We start from the raw sequence: 26,351 nt of genomic DNA on the forward strand, positions 1-26,351 counted from the left end.
ACCCTAACTGAGTGACTGCCCTGGGAATCCCTCTGATTGCTGATATTAACTGGGAATCCTTCTGGTTGCTGATGTGGAAGCTGATGCTCATAGCACTGGCAGCAGAGCCAGTTGGAGGGCTGTTTGCACTGCAGCCGCAGAGCCTGATAAAACAAGCCAATGAGAAGGCTAGTGGATAAGATTTATGTGTTTGCTCATTGCAGTCTGTATCTGCACGTCTACCCTGCCTTGGTTTGTTCACATTTCACATATGCAATGCTGTTTATGTCTATGCGGCACTGTCTGTTCTTACGCCAGAGATTGTTGCTCATGTCACTCAGCTCAAAAGGCAACATTGCAGCGTCACTTCAAATACAGGCACCTTTGTCCTGGCTATGTTTTCTTTCACCTTTATGGTGCATGGCCAGGGGTGGGGAAGGAACTGTGTGGGGGATGGGCTGAGGATGTGGGTGTTTGTGGCCAATACACCCTCTGATTGGCTGAAACCTCCCTAGCTGTTGCGTTTGTGAGCTTCCCTTCTGGTCAAGCAGCAGTTGCTACATCCATTTTTGGACTAATACATTAATGATATGTATCCATTGATTCTTGAAGAATATAACTTATAAATGCCATATGATCTTGAACAGTCGTACCCCATCAGAACACAACATATAAGCTAGTTTTACTCCATTGTTTAGAAACAAAGTAAATGTAAACAAACACTGTATAGCCTAAAAACATGGTTAAAGTTATAATTTTGATATCATGGATGGTCAGTCCTTGCATTCATAGCTCTGCCTTTGAATTTGAGAGTGCTTACATTTCTCCAGTCCCATCGCCACACCTTTTACTGAAACAGTGGTGAGGAGGGCGCTTTGTTATTGCTGATTGCCGCTTTAAACACTGGGGGGTAATGAAGTAGAATCTGAAGGCAGGGGGGATGGGCAAGAAGCAGAATTTAAACTTACTTCTCTGAGGGCTTTTCGTGCACATTCACCTTTCATTGACCTGAATATGTGGCAGAATTTAAAGACTAACTGCTCTGGTTGTAGAATGAAAAGGAAAGAGGGATTTAAAAGAAAGGAGTCAGCCACAGGCTGTGTTTGTGGAACTGAGTCCACCTCAATGGGCAGCCTGTAGGCTCACATACTGTTAGTGACCTCATGGAGGTCAGCCAAGTAGTGAATAATCACCAATAATAAGACTGGTCTCCCTGGACACAGACTGTATGTCAAAGCCATCACCACACAGTCGATGCACAGGGCATAAATAAGTCTGTTCTGCTGAACTAAGCACAGTGATTGGGGCTTTTAATAACCTTTCATGCTTTTCGAGGGGAGAATGTGTTGGGCTCCAAGTCTGTTGCAGAGAAATGGGCAGCATTAACCGGTAGAAGTTGCAGACTTAAAAATATCTCAAAGCTGCTGTTCCTGTAATGGGGGAAATATCACACCTATTTTACATGCATTGGGCATCCTCACTAATCAGGTCATTGACCAACCAAAACAAATATCCCTGACATGGCATGAGAGCTGGTTGTAATGTGTTAATAATCATCACTAAAACATGACTGAGGGTTTATTTTATGGGAGGGACTAATATTCTGTTCAGTAACATGATGTTAAATTGTAATGTATCAATTGAAATTGACTGAATTATTCCCTCTCGTGTGCCTCTCTATTCAGGTGGTCTCATCAGTTTTGACGTGTTCCCTGAAGGCTGGGACAAGAGGCTCTGTCTGGACGTGCTGGAGRGGGAGGGCCTGGACGCTATCTACTTCTTTGGCAACGAGACRTCGTCTGTAAGTGAAGGGGAGGACCTTGTRGACGTGTCAGTGGTGGGGAATGCTCTGAGGCTAAAGATAGCAATGAGAGTAGGATTGTGCTGTGGCTTGAAWGWTAAAGGTTAAAGTTCAGAGATCATTGTTGATGTCATTCTATGTGGAGTTGACCCCTGCCTGAAAGAATGTTGCATGAGCTTTGTGATGGTTGTGTGTTTATTTAACCTCTTTTACTGAGACATAGAGAGAGATAAAGAGTGAGTGAGGAAACAAGGAAAGAGGTCGACAAGGGGGAAAAGGGCAGTCGGTGCAAACCTATTTGTGAAAAAGCAGATTCTAAAGCCGTATCTACATTCCTCTCTGTTCAGGGGGGAAACGACTATGAGATCTTCAACGACCCGCGCACCATTGGTTTTACAGTATACTCACCAGAGGACACAGCCAGGCACTGTCGAGAGATTTTCTTCAAAGCTCCCACCAATGAGTCGTGATAAATCGTGCAGCAGGCACTCTCACAGTCAGCTTCCCCTGGGCTCCCCCTGTTGTTGTGGGCAGTTACTAAGAGCACCTGAAGGAGAAGAGGTGGAAATGGGAGGTAAACCACTACAGATTTGTAATCAATGCATTGTTGTTATATAATATTATTCTAACTAGCACTGGACACATAAAGGGATCATCAGTAATTCACATTGGCTGGACTCCCATTGAAATTATTATGAGATGTGGACAGATCTGCTTTTTTAAAGGGATGGTAGCTCAAACAATGTGAGGAAGTGTACTAATGTTTTCAGTTTTTTATCATGACTAAGTGTTTCTCTAAGGTTTTAATGTAATATCTGACTGTTTAACATCTATCAACCCAATGTTTTTTGTAGCGTGTCCCTGTATTTGTATGTAACATCAAATTAACCAAATGTCTTATAGGCCCTCCTGTAAGACAATCCTCTTTTGTGAATATCATGTGAAGATTTCTATACATTTTGAGTAGATAATGTAAATACCCACTTCTGTTTTGCACTAATATTGATACAGTTATCTGACAAACTGGGTTTTGGATCATTTGTTTTCTTTGTGAATGTAGGAAGTGACTAGTGTTGTCTTTGAACAAAATGGAGCGAGACAGAAGAGAGAAAATGTGTTTTTTTGCTCTGTGCCAGTCCACTTTCAGATTAAGTGCCTATAGAAAGTCTGCACCCCCCCTTGAATTTGTTTCACATTTTGTTGCGTTACAAAGTGGGATTGAAATAGATTAATTGTAATTGTTTGTCAAGTTTTTTTTTACAAATGTTTAAAAAAAATTATAACTAAAATATAATAATTCCTTTAAGTATTCACCCCCTTTGTTTAGGCAAGCCTGAATTAGTTCAGAAGTCAAATGTGGCTTAACAAATCGCATTATAATTTATATGGACTCACTCTGTACTCTGTGTGAAATAATAGGGGTTGACATTATATTATTTTATGACCACTTCTTCCTCTGTCCTCCCAGGGCTTTTTCGAAAGCTTCAAAAATAAAGGGCAATGATTGGTAGATGGGTAACAATAACATATCAGACATTGAATATATCTTTAAGCATGGTCAAGTTAATAATTAAGTTGTGGATGAAGCATTAAACCACCCAGACACATAAAAAATACAGTCATTCTTCTGAACTGAGCTGCAGGAAAGGAAGGAAACTGCTTAGGGATGTCACCATGAGGCCATTGGGGATTTTAAAACAGCTACAGAGTTCAATGGTTGTGATGGGAGAACTGAGGATGGATCAACAACATTGTAGTGACTCCACAATAATGACCTAAATGACAGAGTGATAAAAATAATACAAATACACAGAATAAAAATATTCCAAAACATGCAACAAGGCACTAAAGTAATACTGCAAAAAAACACGGCAAAGGAATATACTTTTTGGCCTAAATGCAAAGCCTTATGTTTGGGGAAAATCCAACACAACACATCACTGAGTTAATTGCCTTCATGGTATGGGTATGCTTGACATCAGCAAAGACTGGGGAGTTTTTCAGGATGAAAACAATCGGGATGGAGCTAAGCACAGGCAAAATCCTATAGGAAAACCTGCTTCAGTCTGCCTTACACCAGACACCAGGAGAGGAATTCACCTTTCAGCAGGACAATAACCTACAACACAAAGCTGAATATACACTGGAGTAGCTTACCAAGGAGACAGTGAATGTTCCTGAGTGGGCAAGTTACAGTTTTGACTTAAATCTGCTTGAAAATCTATGGCAAGACTTGAAAATTGCTATCTAGCCATGATCTCCAACACCTTGACAGAGCTTGAATAATGGGAAAATATTGCATAATACAGGTGTGCAAAGCTCTTATGAGACTTACCCAAGATGACTCAAAGCTGTAATCGCTGTCAAAATGTGTTTCTAACATGTATTGACTCAGGGGGGTGAAAACTTATCTAAAAATAAATGTTAGAATTTTTTCTTCCACTTTGACAGTATTTTGTGTAGATTGTTGACAAAAAATTGACAAATCAATTTTAATTCCACTTTGTAACACAATAAAATGTGAAGAAATCCAAGGAGGGTGTAGACTTTCTACACAAAAGGGTTCTTCGGCTGTCCCCATAGGAGAACCCGTTTCAGTTCCAGGTAGAACCCTTTTTTTATTCCAGGTAGAACTCTTTTGGGTTCCATGTAGAACCCTTTGTGGAAAGGGTTCAATCTGGAACCAAAAAGGTTTCTTCAAAGGGTTCTCCTATGGGGACAGCCGAAAACCCCTAATTAGAATCTAGATAGCACCTTTTTTTCTAAGAGTGTTTAGGCACTGTAGAAAGAAGTCTTACCTCATCTATGCAATTTTATATAAATTATTCCTGCTACTTCAGTCTGCACCGCTATAAGAAATGGATCTCACAGATGGCTTATACAGCCTTTACATTACCTACCCAGTATATTCATAGGTACACGTCCTTTAGTTGTATCTTATCAAATCAAATTTTATTAAAAGGTTAATGACATCTGCGACAAATACAATAATCTGGATGTCTTGACCCTTCTGCCAAAGGCCATTAGACCTTCCTGAATGACAAAGGTCCAGTGGACTCACTTGTACAGTTTGATCGACATACACTAATTGTGAAATCATGATGTCATTGTTGAGTACTGTATTCATTTGAACTATGTTCATTGTAATAAATTATTTTATATCATTGGGCCAAGTGTGACTTGTTATTTTTTTGTACAACAGATGGAAAGTATAACTAAGGAATAGGCATGTCATTCTAATGTCACATACTATGTATACAGCCTTATCTCCAAAGATAAATACTAAAGAAAGATAACAGCCACCATAATTGTGAATCATAAAATGTTTTTAGTGCTCTTTCAAGGCTCACATTGAAATTAGGGTAAACTATAGCCACAGTGGCTTGTCTAACAGAAAATGCTCTGAACTGTGACCAATGGAAAACCTAGCATTTTAACTAAAACTAAAATATGAAATAAAACAACCCAAAACAGTAAGAATGAAGGACAGAAAAATACATAGAAATAGCCTAAATATGGAGAAATGCTAAACATAATGGGCAGACATGAAACAAATACGAATAACGGCTCAGTAACAATCAAATGATCATTTCAGAACTTAAACAAATACATTCAAATGTATTTAAATTCCATTGACAGTGTGTTACAGCGTCTCTCAGACAATAGAAAAGTTTCAAATAGTTTCAAAAACCTTACAGTAATTTGCTCATACCATCATGGTGAGTTACAATTTGCAAACAGGACTACAAATTGCCACATGATAAAGCCTAATAGGAGTTGTAGTCTGTTCGGCAGTATTTCAGAATGGAAGTTCAAGTTTTTAAGTGCATTCGTTTGACTACAATACCCAAAACTTAAATCCAGTAACCTCAAAACTAWCGGATACAAAAAAATCGAAACAAAATGGTCAAATAAATATATATAAATAAAAGGCAAAAATACAAAGATGGTTGTGTACCTCGAGAAAATATTAATAGTGGCTTTTCCATTCACAGTAAAATATAAATCATTCTTCCAAGCTTTTTTTTGTCTCCCATTACACCCATCTCTCCCTACCTTCTTCTCGATTGCTCTCTCAATCAGACGTTTCCGATTCTGTACCTCTAAACATTTGTCAGTTATTTTCTCTCCAACCTCATTTTGATTTCACACCAATAGTAATGCTTCTCCTCAAAATGGTGTCGGATATCTCATTCTATTTCCTCCACCACTCTGCTCTGTCCCCTCACCCATTTTCAGTACCTTCAAGTTGAACATATTCTCCTCCCTTACTTGCTTTTATGACTTATCAATCCAGTCTGTACYAACCACATCCTAGTTCACGGATGGCCAACTTGTGTCCTGAGGAGCCAGTCAGTGTATCTAGAGTTTTGTTCCAGCCCAGCTCTAGCACACCTGATTTAGACAGACTCTCCAGCACCAGTTGGCCGTCCCTGCCTGCCCTAGCCAGACCCCTCAACTTCCCACCCTAGCCCTCCCCACCCTAGCCAAGTGTAGATAAACAGGCCAGCGCAGAAGCCTAGCTCTCGTCTAGCTGGCTGATGATCTGGCCAGACCAGGTCTCATGCTTCGTCCCTGGGTTCAGATGAACGATCTTCACCTCCACGGCCTGGATCTTCAGGTTTTTGGGTGGGATCCGGGAGACTTTGTATGTGACCTCATCTCCTTCAACTGGGACATACTCGCCCTCGATACTGAAATAGATTGAATTAATGRTTTAGATGTTCATTTACTGCACAATATGAATATGCAGTCAGTTCTTGCTCTGAACCTTGCCATATTTTATCTGACACTGAACACTGATGTTACATTGTTGCTCTGAGATAGAAAGCTGTGAACAGAATATTAAAAAAACAGGGCATTCTGTTCATTTTAGAAATTGCCAAGCTAAAGAAGGCTGTTGTAGTGATGAAGGCCACTCACTCCGAGATGTGAACAAATATGTCATCTCCGCCATTGGTTGGACGGATGAAGCCATGACCTTGTGACCTGCAGAAGCTCTTGCACACACCCTTAAACGCTGGCCCTGAGGTGGCCCGCACCGTGCTGAATAGACAGGGGAGAGAGCATCATGTCCACTCTCAACAAAACATTACATCAACACACCATATCCCTTCTGCTACTGCTTGTGGAAAGTTATTCTCTAAGAAGTTAAGGAATGTATATATAAACGTCATAAAAGTGAAGGATAATAAACATGCACTATCAAACCAATTCTAATACAGAAACGCATTCATGAGCAGCATATCTAGTTGCTTACGCTGAATAGGTGCGGTTGCGTTTGGTGGGCAGTGGGCTGGGCAGTGACCGGGGCGGCGCTCCCCTTTCCCACACACGGCTGCCCTCCCTCAAGAAGGGGAAGGAGAGGGAAANAATCTATGGCAAGACTTGAAAATTGCTATCTAGCCATGATCTCCAACACCTTGACAGAGCTTGAATAATGGGAAAATATTGCATAATACAGGTGTGCAAAGCTCTTATGAGACTTACCCAAGATGACTCAAAGCTGTAATCGCTGTCAAAATGTGTTTCTAACATGTATTGACTCAGGGGGGTGAAAACTTATCTAAAAATAAATGTTAGAATTTTTTCTTCCACTTTGACAGTATTTTGTGTAGATTGTTGACAAAAAATTGACAAATCAATTTTAATTCCACTTTGTAACACAATAAAATGTGAAGAAATCCAAGGAGGGTGTAGACTTTCTACACAAAAGGGTTCTTCGGCTGTCCCCATAGGAGAACCCGTTTCAGTTCCAGGTAGAACCCTTTTTTTATTCCAGGTAGAACTCTTTTGGGTTCCATGTAGAACCCTTTGTGGAAAGGGTTCAATCTGGAACCAAAAAGGTTTCTTCAAAGGGTTCTCCTATGGGGACAGCCGAAAACCCCTAATTAGAATCTAGATAGCACCTTTTTTTCTAAGAGTGTTTAGGCACTGTAGAAAGAAGTCTTACCTCATCTATGCAATTTTATATAAATTATTCCTGCTACTTCAGTCTGCACCGCTATAAGAAATGGATCTCACAGATGGCTTATACAGCCTTTACATTACCTACCCAGTATATTCATAGGTACACGTCCTTTAGTTGTATCTTATCAAATCAAATTTTATTAAAAGGTTAATGACATCTGCGACAAATACAATAATCTGGATGTCTTGACCCTTCTGCCAAAGGCCATTAGACCTTCCTGAATGACAAAGGTCCAGTGGACTCACTTGTACAGTTTGATCGACATACACTAATTGTGAAATCATGATGTCATTGTTGAGTACTGTATTCATTTGAACTATGTTCATTGTAATAAATTATTTTATATCATTGGGCCAAGTGTGACTTGTTATTTTTTTGTACAACAGATGGAAAGTATAACTAAGGAATAGGCATGTCATTCTAATGTCACATACTATGTATACAGCCTTATCTCCAAAGATAAATACTAAAGAAAGATAACAGCCACCATAATTGTGAATCATAAAATGTTTTTAGTGCTCTTTCAAGGCTCACATTGAAATTAGGGTAAACTATAGCCACAGTGGCTTGTCTAACAGAAAATGCTCTGAACTGTGACCAATGGAAAACCTAGCATTTTAACTAAAACTAAAATATGAAATAAAACAACCCAAAACAGTAAGAATGAAGGACAGAAAAATACATAGAAATAGCCTAAATATGGAGAAATGCTAAACATAATGGGCAGACATGAAACAAATACGAATAACGGCTCAGTAACAATCAAATGATCATTTCAGAACTTAAACAAATACATTCAAATGTATTTAAATTCCATTGACAGTGTGTTACAGCGTCTCTCAGACAATAGAAAAGTTTCAAATAGTTTCAAAAACCTTACAGTAATTTGCTCATACCATCATGGTGAGTTACAATTTGCAAACAGGACTACAAATTGCCACATGATAAAGCCTAATAGGAGTTGTAGTCGGTTCGGCAGTATTTCAGAATGGAAGTTCAAGTTTTTAAGTGCATTCGTTTGACTACAATTCCCAAAACTTAAACCCAGTAACCTCAAAACTAACGGATACAAAAAAATCGAAGCAAAATGATCAAATAAATATATATGAATAAAAGGCAAAAATACAAAGACGGTTGTGTACCTCGAGAACATATTAATAGTGGCTTTTCCATTCACAGTAAAATATAAATTATTCGTTCAAGCTTTTGATTTTGTCTTACGCCCATCTCTCCCTCCCTTCTCGATTGCTCTCTCAATCAGACGTTTCCGATTCTGTACCTCTAAACCTTCATCAGTTATTTTCTCTCCAACCTCATTTTGATTTGACACCAATAGTAATGCTTCTCCTCAAAATGGTGTCGGATTTCTCATTCTATTTCCTCCACAGTCCCCTCACCCACTTCCAGTACCTTCAGGTTGAACATATTCTCCTCCCTTGGCTTTTATGACTTATCAATCCAGTCTGTACTAACCACGTCCTAGTTCACGGATGGCCAACTTGTGTCCTGAGGAGCCAGTCAGTGTATCTAGGGTTTTGTTCCAGCCCAGCTCTAGCACACCTGATTTAGACAGACTCTCCAGCACCAGTTGGCCGTCCCTGCCTGCCCTAGCCAGACCCCTCAACTTCCCACCCTAGCCCTCCCTGTAGCCAAGTGTAGATAAACAGGCCAGCGCTGAAGCCTAGCTCTCGTCTAGCTGGCTGATGATCTGGCCAGACCAGGTCTCATGCTTCGTCCCTGGGTTCAGATGAACTATCTTCACCTCCACGGCCTGGATCTTCAGGTTTTTGGGTGGGATCCGGGAGACTTTGTATGTGACCTCATCTCCTTCTACTGGGACATACTCGCCCTCGATACTGAAATAGATTGAATTAATGATTTAGATGTTCATTTACTGCACAATATGAATATGCAGTCAGTTCCTGCTTTGAACCTTGACACATTTTATCTGACACTGAACACTGATGTTCCATTGCTGCTCTGAGATAGAAAGCTGTGAACAGAATATTTAAAAAACAGGGCATTCTGTTCATTTTAGAAATTTGCCAAGCTAAAGAAGGCTGCTGTAGTGATGAAGGCCACTCACTCAGAGATGTGAACAAAGATGTCATCTCCGCCATTGGTGGGGCGTATGAAGCCATGACCTTGTGACCTGCAGAAGCTCTTGCACACGCCCTTAAACGCTGGCCCTGAGGTGGCCCGCACCGTGCTGAAGAGAGACAGGGGAGAGAGCATCATGTCCACTCTTAACAAAACATTACATCAACACACCATATCCCTTCTGCTACTGCTTGTGGAAATAAATTATTCTCTAAGAAGTTAAGGAATGTATATATAAACGTCATAGAAGTGAACGATAATAAACATGCACTATCAAACCAATTCTAATACAGAAACGCATTCATGAGCAGCATATCTAGTTGCTTACGCTGAATAGGTGCGGTTGCGTTTGGTGGGCAGTGGGCTGGGCAGTGACCGGGGCTGGGGTGCCGCTCCCCTTTCCCACACACGGCTGCCCTCCCTCAAGAAGGGGAAGGAGAGGGAAATGGGTGCAGCCCGGGGGGAGCGCAGAGGGGCCTCTGAGGGGGACGTCAGGCTGGGGTCTGTCATGGCTGAGGCACGGGCGAGGTCGCTCTTCTTACCACTCTTCTGGTTCTTCACCACCTGGCCTGATGCTGACACTCCAGTTTTGTTAGTCTGCTCACTGTCTCTGCTTTAATATGTCTTGCTATTGAGTACACATTTGTCAGTTTGTTTCAGCAAGTTTCTTAATGAAGAAAGAAAGAGAAGAAAAGCGAAAGTTGAACCAAAAGGAACAACTGAAACAAAGACAGATTTCATGAAGTTTATCCCTACTGCAGAGAACATTATGCATCATTCATAACAGCTTCATATTAAGATGGATGTTTGGATTTACATTACTGGACACTTATGGAGCCATTTAGTCAGACTACCCTGGTTAAGAGTATCAGCCTAGTGGCAATGTTTAACCAAAAATGACACTGGCAGCCTTTCAATTCATTACAGACAATTTTTACTTTCAAATGCCATACATTTCAACTGCCAACCATTCCTAAGTCTGCCCACAAACAATAACAGGCTCAACTTAGATATATGACTGTTGTTTACATTATGTATCAAGTCCTTCAAGCTCAAGAGGAGCACAGCTTTAGGAATTGCTGCAACAAAAGCAGTTAAATAAAGGTTAAATATATATATATATATATTTTAATAAAGCAGCCATTGTGTGCCAAGACATGGTGGTGCATATTGATGGCATGTGCACGCAATAAGATAGGACACAGCACACACTCCAAGGCCAAGATGGCTTTGCATGGTTTAAGATTGTTACATTCTTTCGCTCTGCCTGCATCATCAAGGTTACAGTAAAACAGACAGCTCGAATGTTGAGAACGCCGTCGACAGAACTGCTGGCAAAACGCTAGCTGTGTGTTTCTGACGTCAGCATGCAATACGGGAAAGCGTTGGATAATGACTGCAAACCAAAACATTAGGGCTGCTACATTGTAACACCAACATTGTAACACCGTTTTTATAAAGTTAAAATTAAAAGAGAGAAACAGTTAAGTCTATCTCTCTGGATACTTTCTCTGGGCTACATCAGAATTAAATATCTGAAATAGTCAATTGACTCGGCTCAACGTGTCTAAATATCACAAGAAAAATCCCTCTACGTGAGACATTCATAACATTGTATGATTCGTCATGTTGCGGAGGCGTGCATTTCGGGCTAAATGAATGACCAGTTTGCATTGCCAAATTATTATGTAATAAACACGCATATCATCCGACTTTTTCTAATTTCCAGAACATTCGAAAAGTCGGCGCGCGCAAACAGAGACGCTATAGGGATGAGAGGATGAGTAGCCTTGTCAAAGGTATTCTATAGCCAATAGTTGTCATTATCATACATTTCCTTTAGCCTATACTTTGGTCAAAAAGGCTGTCACACGTTAATGAATAGGCGATACAGATTTTCTACAATCCAAACAATAGCTGGCATGCCCGTACTTGAATATTTGTACAATATTTTTTTATTTTTTTTTAAACATCGGTCTACTTACTGCATTGCTAGAGTCCGTTTTGTCGGTAGAGGACGGGTGTGTGCCTTGTCAGTTACTATTATATAACATTAAATAAATAACAGTAAATACGCGTAGTCGCGCGGAATACCCTGATTTGCGGTGTGTTGTTGAAGCTGCGCATCTGCCGCTGGCTGAGATTACACCGTAGCCGGGAGAATGGGCGTGATGTTTGTGATGTGTGTTTGCCGACAAATTTGTTGGCATAACAAGAGTGCTATGCCCATACGCGTCAAAGCAGTTATTACATTAAACAAGTACGTGTTCGTATTGTAAACCATACTGATGTATTCCTTCATGTAATGGTGTAAGTAAAAATAACCAAAATCAAGATCAGAATATGAAACATTCATTTGGCCTGGAAGAATATGGCTTCTACGCTTTATCAAAAACTGCTTCAGAGGACCAACTCTGAAAATACACAAATTACAGTGAGGTGTAGTGCTTGTGGGTTCACAACAACCCTTCCCAAGGACAGTAATTTTATGATATTTTTGGGATACATGTCCTATACACAATTATAAACTGGGTGGTTCGAGCCCTGAATGCTGATTGGCTGACAGCCGTGGTATATCAGCCATATACCACAGATATGACAAAACATTTATTTTTACTGCTCTAATTACATTGGTAACCAGTTTATAATAGCAATAAGAAACCTCAGGGCTTTGTGAAAAATGGCCAATACTCTGCGATGCGTCATGCCTGAGATCCGTGGTATATTGGCCATATACCATCACCTCCTTGGGCGTTAATTACTTAAATAACCCAACTCAAAATCATGCAAACAAAGATTATCACTGATGAAACACTATACTGGTCAAAAAGACAACACACAATTGTATATTTAGGCACACTCCATTACTTGTTCAACTGAACACTCACAGACTACATGGTGACACTAAATAGGCCAATTGGGGCCCTTTAGTCAGTCTTTCTTACGGTCATGTGCACCGGGTGTAAATGCTGGTGCGTTAACAGTTATGGTGGTAGTATTTACAATATACAGGGGGAAGTGGATCTACACCTTTGCAAGTGAGGCAGTTCTCCATGTCCCCGGCCTGTGTGCGCTATTAGAAATCCTTGCTACTGGTCCCTTGTCCTTGGGTCTGCCATTCCTATTATGGGAATCCTGGCTCCTCTACTTGAGCCCAAAGTTCTGTGTCTATTAGCCTTGTGGACACTTCACAGAGTCCTGTTTCTCCAGTGTTAAAGTCACAACCTGGGAGGAGTGACTGAGAAGAGTCCAAAAAGAAGGTGTATGTCCAGCAGGTAGGATGAATACTTGACAGCTGTCTCCCCTGTTTTCTCTACTGTAATGGTCTCTCCTTTCGCTAGCTGTTCCACCAGGACAGGAGGCCCAAGCCTGGCTCGCTAATGGTACCCTGATACACAAGAAAGGCAGGGAGGGAAGGGGTGGAATTAATTACTGACTTATAGTATTGAAAAATACCTTAAAATAGTCATTTGTAATAAGGATGTATGATGCAAAACCAAAAGTACACCTATGTGAAGGACATCACTACGCTGCTAACAGTTTTGCCTTCTCGAACGAGTGGTCCTTTGCTTCGCAAGCACAAGTGACCGCCCTACTTGACAAAGTACTAACCAGTTGCACTACCCAAAAGGTACCAATTCTGCAGTAACATCACCATAGACTAAAATAGACAGCTCCAGTGCCCCAAAGCTTGTTTAAGCCTGGGCAGCACCGTTGAGGACTTTCAAAATGTTTAAGTAGTCAACTGGGTGGGACTTCCTATGGGTTAAGGAAAGATCACATAATTCCATCCAGGTCATCAGGAGAATTCAGCCAATGAATTATACTCCTGATCAAACGTTCCATACTTGCTCACTGGACATTTTGAGTGAGCTTACCGGTACCATTTAACTCAATCACATATACTGTAAATGGATACTTGAAATTATTCAATTCACAACAATAGTAATTCAATCTTTTGTAGTGTGAAATAAGTCTGTTCTATCAGTGAGCGCCTTCTTACTAGCAGTGTGTAAGGGGCCTCTTTCTTCTGGCCACTCTCCTCTGCTCCTGGAGCTGCAGGGGTGTCGGTTGCTGCGGCAGAAGGGCCTGTGGGCGACGTGTCCAGGAAGACTTCATCTGTGACCCGGAAGCGGATGTCCTCACCTTGGTCCATGTAGAGGTCATGGGCCCCTTCGTCCGTCTCATACTCCCACACCCACACCTGCTCCGCTTCATCGCTGAGGCAGCAGTCAAGGAGCGCTTGCTAGATTGCTTTATTTTCAGTAGCTTTTACAGGTAAACTAAAATGTCTATCAGATAGCTATCAACATGAGGAGTTTAATTAACATTTACACAATTGTATTCCAGAGCCATCTACTGCAACTCAGCTTTAAGCAACAAATTGTCAAATGCACACATTGGTAAGAAATACACAAACACACATCACTGGGCAGGATACAATTTTGCAGGCTGCTGTAGGGACTCTGGGGGAATGACGATGTCATCAAAGAATCCTAGGCTGACTGGTGAACACAATATGGCAGGTGTGAACAAATCTATACAGACTGCCACACTGTTATACTCATACTGAGACTTCTTCCTGTTGATCCATTTATCATTGAGAGAGAGACCGGGTAGGTAGGAAACCACTGCGTGTGTACAGACTCTCTGGGGCTGTGACGGCCGGAGTATAGAAAAGTATCTTGTCACCCAAATTAAGTGATCAAGCCAAATCAGCATGTCTAATTGTTCTTATTTTCACACACACGACGGCTATTAGTCCAGAATAGACATAGGGTATATGCGTTAATGGAACAATCGCCTGTTGCCTGAGTCCATCTACCTAGGACTTAACTTCAGATGGGGGGAGAAAACTGGAAGGTGGGGTGAAAGATGAGGTGTTTCTCTCACCATGTACCTACTTTAGGACTGCGTTACTTGATCATTTCCAAGACATAGAATCTCATCCAAGACAGGGTGGAACACAACATAGCTCTGGAAGTGGACTAACAGAGGTAGGGCAAAAGATGAAGGGTCACATCGTTAAAATGGACAGTCAGTCCTAAGAGAAAATCCTGCCCAGAAAACTGCCTAGTCAGTGACGCTCCAAGGCACCTTGTGTAGATCTGATAGTAATATGGTGCAATAACAGTGAAAGTTCCACCTACCTAATAGAGGGCAAGGTGCTAGGACTTTAACTTACACTCGGCTCAAAAAATAAAGGGAAAACTTAAACAAACAATGTAACTCCAAGTCAATCACACTTCTGTGAAATCAAACTGTCCACTTAGGAAGCAAACTGATTGACAATAAATTTCACATGCTGTTGTGCAAATGGAAATAGCAAAAGGTGGAAATTATAGGCAATTAGCAAGACACCCCACTAAAGGAGTGATTCTGCAGGTGGTGACCACAGACACTCTCTAGTTCCTATGCTTCCTGGCTGATTGTTTTGGTCACTTTTGAATGCTGGCGGTGCTCTCACTCTCTCAGTGTAGCATGAAGACAGAGTCTAAACCACACACAAGTGGCTCAGGTCAGTGCAGCTCATCCAGGATGGCACATCAATGGCAAGCTGTGGCAAGAAGAGGTTGCTGTGTCTGTCATGACGGTAGTGTGCCAGAGCATGGAGGCGCACACCAGGAGACAGGCCACGTACATCAGGAAGACGTGGAGGAGCGGTTTAAGGAGGGCAACACCGCCAGCAGGCAGGACGCGCTACATCTGCTGCTGGCGCCTTTGTTGCAGAGGAGACACCTGCCAGAGGCCCTGCAAAATAGACCTCCCAGAGGCCCAAATGGGTGCATGGGTCGAGGGCATATGGTCTCACAGGGGTCTGAGGACTCATATTGTCAGCCTAATGGCAGTCAGGCTACCTCGTGGCGAGCCACATGGAGGGCTGTGCGGCCCCACAAGGAAATGCCACCCACATACCATGACTGACCCACCGCAAACCGGTCATGAGCTGGAGTGGAGATGTTGCATGGCAGCCAAGACGTTCTAACCCACTGTGGTCTCCAGCCTGTACGTCTGTCACATGTGTCCTGTGTCTCGTGTGAATCGCTGCTTTCATTTCTGTGAAGAGCACAGGGCGCCAGTGGCGATTTGCACATTCTTTGGTGTTCTCTTGGCAATGCCAACGTCCTGCCGTACGGGGTTGGGGCTGTAAGCACAACACCCCAACCTGTGGCCGTCGGGCCTATTCACCACCCTCTGAGGGGAGTCTGTCTGGAACCGTTTAATTGAGCAGACCCATGCACATTTGTGGCCTGCTGGAGGAATTTGCAGGGCTTCTGGCAGTGCCTCCTTTGCACAAAGGCGGCGGATGTAGCGGTCCTGCTGCTGGGTGTGTGTGCCCTCCTACGGCCTCCTCCACGTCTCTCTGAGTGTAACTGGCCTGTCTCCTGGTAGCCGCCTCATGCTCTGGACCCTACGCTGACAGACAACAGCAAACCTTCTCGCCACAGCTCGCATTGATGTGCCATCCTGGATGAGCTGCACTACCTGAGCCACTTGTTGTGGTTGTTGACTCCGTCTCATGCTACCACTAGAGTGAGAGCACGCGCAGCATTCAAAAGTGACCAAAACATCAGCCAGGAAGCATAGGAACTGAGAAGTGGTCTCGTGGTCACCACCTGCAGAATCACTCCTTTATTGGGGGTTCTTGCTAAATTGCCATTAATTTCCCACCTTTGTCTATTCCATTTGCACAACAGCATGTGAATTTTATTGTCAATCAGTGTGCTTCCTTAGAGCTGGACCGTTTGATTTCACAGAAGTGTGATTGACTTGGAGTTACATTGTGTTGTTTAAGTGTTCCCTTTATTTTTTTGAGCAGTGTATATAACATATGGAATGCCGTTTGGGTCTTTGCATTTCAAAAAAAGATACGCATCAATTAAGCTTTTAATTTGACGTGTCAAATAAAATTCTATTATAAAATGTTGTGTGAACTAAATTTGCATGCGCAAGCCAAGCAACACCACTACAGTCAGTAGCACGGTCAAAGCTGGGGAAAAAAAGTCTGCAAACAATCACACACATCGGCCACAACGTGTTTACAATACCGCTTTGGTAATAAGCCATTATTTGTTTGACTGAATTGGAAAACATCAGTGTGAGCATTTGAAATAGGATCAGGATCAAACGAACAGGATCAAAAATGTTAGCTAGGTAGTCCAACATTCTCCCAGACTGCAACCATTCCAGAGGCAGGGGAGAAAGGATGGTGAACCTGCTGCTTCTGACACCTAGCTAGTAACCGAATATGTTGCTAGATCGAGTCCCCGAGCTGACAAGGTAAAAATCAGTCGTTCTGCCCCTGAACAAGGCAGTTAACACACTGTTTCTAGGCCGTCAATGTAAATAAGAATTTGTTCTTAACTGACTTGCCTAGTTAAATGAAAGGTGAAATATATATATATTTTTTTTAAGTCACTGGTCCAATGAACGTGTTTATTTTCGAATGCTCTGCATGGAATTATTACTTCGTCTTAACCTGTATTTTTTCTACCTTAGATAACACAAAGTAATAATTCTATGCAGAGCGTTCGAAAATAAACACATTCATTGGACCAGTGACGTTTTTATTTTATTTGTATTATTTTGCACCATTTTGACCACAATTATTGCATGAATATTGATTTACAGGTAACAAGTGAATACATTTGTGGGCTCAATCCTAAAACAATGTATTCACTTGTTACCTGCAAATCAATATTCATATGAAACATGTAGGCCTATCAGCGACATTAAGCAGGTTTCCATCCAACCATTTCATGCAGATGAATTACACATTAAAAAAATTAACTCACAGCAGGCATGATGGAAACAGCACATTTGAGGGCAAAATGTCAACACAAAATACACTAGACAAGGGTGGACAATTTTCTTGCCTGTGAAAGATTATGCAATAATCATGGTCGAAACGCCGCAACTATTGATATAATAACCATCATGTCGAGGTTAACTTGGATTCACGCAATGATATTTTACGTTGCAGCCTACTACCACCATGCCATGGAAAAGCATGAAGAGTTTATAGGAAGATTAAATAAACAATGATGGTGGTCAAAACTATGATTTTCCTGTGTTTTATATATACAGTTGAAATCAGAAGTTTACATACAGTTAGGTTGGAGTCATTAAAACTCATTTTTCAACCACTCCACAAATTTCTTGTTAACAAACTAGTTTTGGCAAGTCGGTTAGGACATCTACTTTGTGCATGACACAAGTAATATTTCCAACAATTGCTTACATACAGATTATTTAACTTATAATTCACTGTATCACAATTCCATTGGGTCAGAAGTTTACATACACTAAGTTGACTGTGCCTTTAAACCGCTTGGAAAAGTCCCAAAAATGATGTCATGGCTTTAGAAGCTTCTGATAGGCTAATTGACATCATTTGATTCAATTGGAGGTGTACCTGTGGATGTATTTCAAGGCCTACCTTCAAACTCAGTGCCTCTTTGCTTGATATCATGGGAAAATCAAAAGAAATCAGCCAAGACCTCAGAAAAAAATTGTAGACATCCACAAGTCTGGTTGATCCTTGGGAGCAATTTCCAAACGCCTGAAGGTGCCACGTTCATCTGTACAAACAATAGTACGCAAGTATAAACACCATGGGACCACGCAGCCGTCATACTGCTCAGGAAGGAGACGCGTTCTGTCTCCTAGAGATGAACTCTCCTTCCAGACTCACATCAAACATCTCCAATCCAAAGTTAAATCTAGAATTGGCTTCCTATTTCGAAACAAAGCATCCTTCACTCATGCTGCCAAACATACCCTCGTAAAACTGACCATCCTACAGATCCTCGACTTCGGCGTTGTCATTTACAAAATACCCTCCAATACCCTACTCAATAAATTGGATGCAGTTTATCACAGTGCCATCCGTTTTGTCACCAAAGCCCCATATACTACCCACCACTGCGACCTGTACGCTCTCGTTGGCTGGCCCTCGCTTCATACTCATCGCCAAACCCACTGGCTCCAGGTCATCTACAAGACCCTGCTAGGTAAAGTCCCCCCTTATCTCAGCTCGCTGGTCACCATAGCAGCACCCACCTGTAGCACGCGCTCCAGCAGGTATATATATCTCTGGTCACCCCCAAAGCCAATTCCTACTTTGGCCGCCTCTCCTTCCAGTTCTCTGCTGCCAATGACTGGAGCGAACAACAAAAATCTCTGAAACTGGAAACACTTATCTCCCTTACTAGCTTTAAGCACCAGCTGTCAGAGCAGCTCACAGATTACGGCACCTGTACATAGCCCATCTATAATTTAGCCCAAACAACTACCCCTTCCACTACTGTATTTATTTAGCTCCTTTGCACCCCATTATTTCTGTTTCTACTTTGCACATTCTTCCACTGCAAATCTACCATTCCAGTGTTTTACTTGCTATATTGTATTTACTTCGCCACCATGGCCTTTTTTTTGCCTTTACCTCCCTTATCTCACCTCATTTGCTCACATTGTATATAGACTTATTTTTCTACTGTATTATGTTTGTTTTACTCCATGTGTAACTGTAACTGTCGCAATTGTAAATGAACTTGTTCTCAACTTGCCTACCTGGTTAAATAAATGTGAAATAAAATGTGAAATAAATGTACATACTTTGGTGCAAAAAGTGCAAATCAATCCCAAAACCACAGCAAAGGACCCTGTGAAGATGCTGGAGGAAACAGGTACATAAGTATCTATATCCACAGTAAAACGAGTCCTATATCGACATATCCTGAAAGGACGCTCAGCAAGGAAGAAGCCACTGCTCCAAAACCGTCATAAAAAAGCCAGACTATGGTTTGTAACTGCACATGGAGACAAAGATCGTACTTTTTTGGAGAAATGTCTTCTGGTCTGATGAAACTAAAATAGAACTATTTGGCCATAATGACCATCGTTATGTTTGGAGGAAAAAGGGGGAGGCTTGCACCCCCGGCAGCATCATGTTGTGGGGATGCTTTTCTGCAGGAGGGTCTAGTGCACTTCACAAAATAAATGGCATCATGAGGAAGGAAAATTATGTGGATATATTGAAGCAACATCTCAAGACATCAGTCAGGAAGTTAAAGCTTGGTCATAAATGGGTCTTCCAAATGGACAATGACCCCAAGCATACTTCCAAAGTTGTGGCAAAATGGCTTAAGGACAACAAAGTCAAGGTATTGGTCTGGCCATCACAAAGCCCTGACCTCAATCCTATAGAACATTTCTGGGCAGAACTGAAAAAGCGTGTGCGAGCAAGGAGGCCTACAAACCTGACTCAGTTACACCAGCTCTGTCAGGAGGAATGGGCCAAAATTCACCCAATTTATTGTGGGAAGCTTGTGGAAGGCTACCCGAAACATTTGACCCAAGTTAAACAATTTAAAGGCAAAGCTACCAAATACTAATTGAGTGTATGTAAACTTCTGACCCACTGGGAATGTGATGAAAGAAATAAAAGCTGAAATAAATCACTCTCTACTATTATTCTGACATTCCACATTTTTTACTAGGATTAAATGTCAGGAATTATGAAAAACTGAGTTTAAATGTATATGACTAAGGTGTATGTAAACTTCCAACTTCAACTGTATTTACGCACTATGAGGTTGGAATAACACCATGAAACTGAAAATAATGATAATGCCCTCTTATTGTAAGCACTGTTTGAAAAGAGCGCCTGAAATTTCAGCCTGTTTTGGTGGGATGGAGTTTTGGCCTGCCTGGTGAAATGATTTGATATTAAGATACAAAATGGCTGTATTGGGCTTTTAAGTACACTGTAGGCTTGCAAATGTCCAATAAATAAATATTGAGGATTGACATGATCGGTGTTCGGCTTTATCAAATAAAAATGATCTCGCGCTTATCCACATCTCATCATATAACCTACTCTGTCAACTTTATAAGTGAACTGTTGTCTAGAGAGCATGTGCAAAAACCAGATTGAGCACGTTTACTATTTGTTGTAACAGTTTGTGACAAAACCATCGGTCGAGTTTAAAATGCAATGGAAACATTGAACTTCCATTTTTTATTCAGTACAAAGAAATGTAAGCACAAAAGGGCTTTTTATGTGCCCTGTCATCACACAGCTTTTTATCTGCAACAAGTCAGTTTTATGGAAACCCACCTGCGGTGGGAAAATGTGCATAATATTTTTATGCTGATTTTTAAATATTCGCATCAAAATCTGTCGCAAATTGTAATTTCCTTACCTTTGGTGTGGGAAGCTCCATCACCTGGAAATATGTAGGAATCCTCCAGTTTTGTGATGTCATACAAACAGATACAGAGGCCAACCTGGTAAACCACCTGTGGCGATGCAGGTAAAGAACAGCCAAACATAAATAAAGCAGATAAGTTAACAAGACTACAATGTCACAATTGTGTTAGGCTAAACAAAGCAAACAATAAAAGATTAACTCAGCTGACAATATACAGAACCYCTGTCCAMTGATRAATAGGGGAGTWGGWTACAGTATCTTTGGTACTGCATCCTCTCACCTTATTGGCCAATTTCTTGTTGAGTTCTTCGGCTATGGCTTCATTGAACTGCCGCTGGAAATTCCATGGGGGGATTCTGACAGTGTCAACCATCTCCACTGCCACGAACATAATTCTGGTCCGAGGAAAAACAAGAAACAATATACAGTAGCTATGAAATCACAGAAAAATACCTTTCAGACAGGGTGGTATGACAGTAAGTCTGCCATGTGTTAAAGTGCTATAGCACAGGTACATTTACCAGCTAGCTAGCTACCTTATCATATTAAATTCCATTGTTACAGTGTAATGAAACAATGTAGCTAGTAATGTATAACAATTTCATCAAGAAACATAACGTTATCTCTCTAGCTAGCTAACACAGCATCACGGTCCTGAAACTGTTAACGTTACCTACCTTTCCTTGCAATCCTTTAAACTACTCAAATTATTTAAATTCGGACAATGTATCTTCAACTGCAAGGATCACCATCTTATTAGTTTGAATAAATACTGGTATCATAGATAAATTGACACCAAAATCCCCATCTTGGTGTCGCTAGCTTCATAAAATATTTTTTTACACGTGTTATTGATTTACTACATTATCGTGACCGTTTACGGCAGGTCGCAATCTTAAAGGCACAGAACGCTTTTTTCAGCAATTTTATTTTAGTATTTTGTTCGTCAAAGTTCTTGGCTTCCTCCTCTGGTCTCCTTTCCTTATCTGGTCTACTGATCTGAGAACTCATACATTTGTTCTCACTTGCCCAGTTCTTCAACATAGTGTAGAAAAGGACACACAGAAAGGAAGCCACTTAATACTGTTGAGATACACAGTATTTGTCTTTGCACTCAGTCATGCTGTCTTGCAGTTTCCTCTGAATGATGTACCTGGGAAATACTTACATTTTAAAAAACATTTTTTTAACAGAATACAAACACATGAATAGTGATATTCCCTTGAGGATTTACCCTGGTTGTATACCAAAAGACTCAAACTTGTCTGTTTCCATCTACGCAGACCGGCACCAAGTCTCATTGAGCCATGGCTCTGGCGGACCTGGCCTGATTTGGTGCCGAACCATGTATACATTTCAGCTGGCATTTACATAACACTGGCTAACTGTGAACTTCAGCACCTTCTCACAAATCAACTGTCTTGAATGACGCAGAGGTTGTTGATTCTGCTCGCCCCGTTGATTCTGCTCGCCCCGTCTTTAGTGTCACACTCCTGAAGGAAATACAATTACACTGGAGCTTACATTTAACATAAAACACTGGCAACCCACTGGTGTTGGGGTAGAAATCTTCATGGGTTCGACCGAACCCAAAATTTGGCTCTAGGTCTGGTTGTCATCGGGCCCGGATTCGATTGTTCTCGTGTCCATTCGGGAGGGTCACCCTTTAAAAAATGTGTTTGGGCCTCCCAAGTTGTGCAGCGGTTTAAGGCACTGCATTGCCCGGCACAATTGGCCTAGCGTGGTCCGGGTTAGAGGAGGGTTTGGCCGGCCGGGATATCCTCATCCCATCGCACTCTAGCAACTCCTTGCGGCGGGCCAGGTGCCTGTAAGCTGACTTCGGTCGCCAGCTGGACGGTGTTTCCTCTGACACATTGGTGCGGCTGGCTTCCGAGTTAAGCGTGCAGTGAGTCAAGAAGCAGTGAGGTTTGGCAAGGTCGTGTTTCAGAGGATGCATGGCTCTCGACCTTCACCTCTCCCGAGTCCGTAGGGGAGTTGCAGCGATGGGACACGACTAACTAGCAATTGGATTTCACAAAATTGGGGAGAAAAAGGGGTAATTGGCCTTGGGTCTGGGTCCAACTTTTAGGACCCGTGAAGATCTCTAGTGTGGGGGTAAGTCTCATTCGAAAAGCACCATAATTGCACATTTCCACTAGTGACTTACCTCAGTGTTTTACCAAAAAGGCTCAGACTTGTTTCCAATTCCACAGCCCTTCTCCAAAAACATAACACTAGAGCCTACATTAACATAGTCACTGGCAACACAATGGTGCTGTAATGGAAAAACCCAGACACAGGTTAAGCCTAGTCATGGACTGAAAATCGCCATTGAAAGTACTTCTTAGTCCAGGACTAGGCTCAATCTCTGTCCGTGAAACCGCCTCTATTATGGCTAAGGGATACTATATTCACAGTGCTGAATTGTAACTATAAGTGCTGAATTAAATCTAATTATGTAAACTTGCAAAAATAACATTTTATTAATTTACCACAGGAAATATCCTAAAATCTCTTTTTAATCTTGTACGCTATGAAACTCCAAGCATTCAAATCTAATACAAAACAAACTTTAAAAATCAAAACAAATATGGAAATCAGTCAAGCGGAATTAACCACTTGAGATTACATTAAATTGAATAATGCCCATCAATGGGTTTCTACATTTAATTGTTTGCAGTGTCTGAACAAAATTAGCATTCTTATGAAGTCAGTCATTGACAGTGTTTCAAAATGGAAAAGAAATAGCTAGGCCAATAAAACAAAGCAGTTCAGGTTTTGGATTTACTGAAGACAACTTAAAATGAGCTAAGCATTTGCTTTGTCACGTTACAGTAGCATTTCAGAAACTCACAGATTTGAACCAGGGATCAACATATTGTATATTACATCACAGTATAAGCAGCCTGCTTCATGGGTGGCTGTTATCCTTATGAATTACAATGTACAAAGGAACAGTTCCATTTAGAGACTGCATTAAATACTTGTGAATTTAAGAATTTCTTTATTAAAAGCCACACAATTGACAAACTTAAATGCTGCTGGCATTACACTGGTCATCTTCATACTCAAACATGGGGTTCATTGACATGAAGAAATGAAACAGAATGGCAAACCTTTGTAACAACACTTATGTTTGTTTTAGTATGTAAATGGGGCATTTTCATGAGGCATCTTTGGTGATTAACTTCAGTAGACAGATCAGAGAGAATTCATCAGCAACGTGTTAGCAAAGTTAAGGTTGAGCAAATGACGAATTAGTATTGATTATGACAGTGTATAACAAGTTGGTTAATGGTCTCTAAACCGCATACATGGGTTAAAGTTGCATGATCTGGAGCCAATCCTGTTTCAAATCAGGGGTTCCTTCATCTGCATCAAATAACTTTAAAACAAAACCTAGGCATGTCTCACCTGACCAGTCGCTCCCTTTACATTGACAACTCCAACATTCACCTGGGTGCACACCAGTGTGCAACATACAAAGACGGACCACTGTACAGCACAGGTCCAAGAGTGACAAAACATTGAGACGTACAGTACAACCCTACTTTAATGCTTGAACAATAATTTACCTTTCATTTAAAACCTCCAACCACCTGTTTATTGGTTTGACTAGTTGTGAAACCCTTAGATTGGGGAGGGGGGAAATGGATAAACTATTTTAGGCTTCAGTTTAATAAAAGATAATTGATGAGATTAAATGATTAGTTTGTTACAGTGGGTTTATCAGAGAACAAAAGGCTCTGCATTCAACCAGGCAGCTACTGCCCACCCTCTCTCCATTTTACATAGTGCATATGTACACCTCTATATTACATGATTTACACACAGGCCCAAACCAAGTTCCTTTAAATACATTTGGGTTTAACAGAGCCATTGCTATTCATCTGAATAGATTGTCAATGAAGACCATATGCTAGTGGACAAAAATAGGCATTGCGTTTCTACTTTCATTACACCCTACTGCAACTACAAAAACTGAGATAGTTAGCTCTTCAGTTCATCATTGATAAGCAAAATAAACTGACATGAAAACAAATGTTGATTTGATAGCAACATTAATCATCTTGGCACCATGACCAATGGATTTAATGGAAGTGGCCAGTCCAATCTCCAAAGTATTCCCATGAATACTTTGATTAGAACTTACTTTAAAGTAAATTAGTACTTAGTGACGAGAAGACAACGAATAGGTGGTCATGGCCCCCCAAAGCCAACTTAAACAGTCACACTTTATAAGACTTAGCTGCAATATCCTCAAACACACAATGTACCATTTAAGTGGCAAAATGTAGATACAAAATGGCAAGAGTTTTAGCCAAATGTAATAACCTGAATCAGATAATGGTATACATTTCTCAAATTACATTTGTCGTATTCTGTTATTTCAAATTAAAATCACACCCTTGCTTTAAGATGCTATGGAGTGCAGCATTTGCGATGCATAAGTGAAAGCGTGGATGAGTGTCTACAATACTACTACATATAGCGCTAGTGTACAGCCGCCTGGACACTAGATTGTTCGTTCATTTTGTAAGAGGAGGTCCCTCAAGCTGTGCGTGGAGCCTTGGAATTAGCAAGGACAGAGGAGCAGCACAAAGCCAGACAGGGATATGGACAGGCAATGGTCTGATTAGCTAGCTAACATATATGGACACGCACATGGAAAGTAATGGCAAGACTAGTACAACACAGCAGTATGTAGCATTTTACTCCCACCTACAGAGACACACAGAAAAGGGCTGCTAGGATCTAATATCATTTCATGCAATAGCCCTCAAGTAGAAACAAATAGAGCACGTGGAGAAAGCAGCGGTTGAGAGTTAACGTGTGGAATGCAAAGGAGTGACAAACGGTACACCAAATTCCGTGGGTTAAAATTGATTTTGGGTCAAGAGAAACACCGGAAAAGGAAAACCCTACCAAAAAAAAGTATATGATTACACTACACTCTGTAGAAGGATTGACCTTGTCACTACAACCTGGTTCTGGGGCCACATAATCTAATGGTTACATTGATGCCTTTAGTCTACTATGTGAACAGTTACTCGGCCTGGGTAACCAGGTTAAGCGACTTGCTGTCTAATCAAATGACTAAAACGGATCAATTCAGGTCAGTCACAGGAAAAATGTGCAGCTCCTGAGGCCCACTAGAACTATGGTGGACTTACCTAAACAAATATTCACATTAATCTTTACCAGCAGCAATAGTGAACTAACAAGAGTTGGAAATCCTGGGAATGAGAGGGATACATTCAGTGAATTAAAATGTGCAACTGTG

General features: G+C 41.2%; 4 protein-coding genes across 4 annotated transcripts in view; 1 reads left to right on the forward strand and 3 right to left on the reverse strand.

The window, feature by feature from the left end:
• LOC112072166 (phosphomannomutase 1-like) overlaps positions 1 to 4,949 on the forward strand; it is a 15,447-nt gene extending 10,498 nt beyond the window's left edge. The window contains exons 3-4 of the mRNA XM_070439679.1: positions 1,632 to 1,780; positions 2,128 to 4,949. Of these exons, the coding sequence (XP_070295780.1) occupies positions 1,632 to 1,780; positions 2,128 to 2,250 (272 nt within the window). The 3' untranslated portion in view covers positions 2,251 to 4,949. The remainder of the gene's footprint in view (positions 1 to 1,631; positions 1,781 to 2,127) is intronic.
• Positions 4,950 to 5,084: 135 nt separating this feature from the next.
• On the reverse strand, positions 5,085 to 7,318 carry LOC112072167 (cold shock domain-containing protein C2-like). Its single transcript, XM_070439680.1, has 4 exons — positions 7,271 to 7,318; positions 7,041 to 7,156; positions 6,704 to 6,826; positions 5,085 to 6,474 (listed from the first exon to the last, which is right to left on the reverse strand). Exons 1-4 carry the CDS (start codon positions 7,316 to 7,318, stop codon positions 6,300 to 6,302), a joined length of 462 nt encoding a protein of 153 aa, XP_070295781.1. The 3' UTR covers positions 5,085 to 6,299.
• A 555-nt stretch (positions 7,319 to 7,873) lies between these two features.
• On the reverse strand, positions 7,874 to 12,049 carry LOC112072162 (cold shock domain-containing protein C2-like). The gene is made up of 4 exons (XM_024139589.2): positions 11,837 to 12,049; positions 10,180 to 10,518; positions 9,838 to 9,960; positions 7,874 to 9,607 (listed from the first exon to the last, which is right to left on the reverse strand). The coding sequence occupies exons 2-4, from the start codon at positions 10,359 to 10,361 to the stop codon at positions 9,433 to 9,435; spliced, it is 480 nt and encodes a 159-aa protein (XP_023995357.1). The 5' UTR covers positions 10,362 to 10,518; positions 11,837 to 12,049; the 3' UTR covers positions 7,874 to 9,432.
• Positions 12,050 to 12,186: 137 nt separating this feature from the next.
• Positions 12,187 to 22,062, reverse strand: LOC112072161 (DNA-directed RNA polymerase III subunit RPC8). The gene is made up of 6 exons (XM_024139588.2): positions 21,745 to 22,062; positions 21,348 to 21,462; positions 21,059 to 21,155; positions 14,293 to 14,356; positions 13,855 to 14,071; positions 12,187 to 13,239 (listed from the first exon to the last, which is right to left on the reverse strand). Exons 2-6 carry the CDS (start codon positions 21,456 to 21,458, stop codon positions 13,189 to 13,191), a joined length of 540 nt encoding a protein of 179 aa, XP_023995356.1. The 5' UTR covers positions 21,459 to 21,462; positions 21,745 to 22,062; the 3' UTR covers positions 12,187 to 13,188.
• Positions 22,063 to 26,351: the final 4,289 nt, after the last annotated feature.

Source organism: Salvelinus sp. IW2-2015, unplaced genomic scaffold, assembly GCF_002910315.2.
Source record: "Salvelinus sp. IW2-2015 unplaced genomic scaffold, ASM291031v2 Un_scaffold1845, whole genome shotgun sequence".
Classification (NCBI taxonomy): Eukaryota; Metazoa; Chordata; class Actinopteri; order Salmoniformes; family Salmonidae; genus Salvelinus; species Salvelinus sp. IW2-2015.

Excerpts from the sequence above, each read along its gene's own strand:
- LOC112072162 (XM_024139589.2), bottom strand. The coding sequence starts at position 10,361 with ATGACAGACCCCAGCCTGACGTCCCCCTCAGAGGCCCCTCTGCGCTCC. Across the intron at positions 9,961-10,179 it reads CGCAACCGCACCTATTCAGC|CACGGTGCGGGCCACCTCAG; the intron begins GTAAGCAACTAG and ends GTCTCTCTTCAG. Across the intron at positions 9,608-9,837 it reads ATCTTTGTTCACATCTCTGA|TATCGAGGGCGAGTATGTCC; the intron begins GTGAGTGGCCTT and ends AATCTATTTCAG.
- LOC112072161 (XM_024139588.2), bottom strand. The coding sequence starts at position 21,458 with ATGTTCGTGGCAGTGGAGATGGTTGACACTGTCAGAATCCCCCCATGG. Across the intron at positions 14,357-21,058 it reads TGGAGCTTCCCACACCAAAG|TCAGCCTAGGATTCTTTGAT; the intron begins GTAAGGAAATTA and ends TGTGTTCACCAG. Across the intron at positions 13,240-13,854 it reads AGGCCCCTTACACACTGCTA|GGTACCATTAGCGAGCCAGG; the intron begins GTAAGAAGGCGC and ends CTTGTGTATCAG.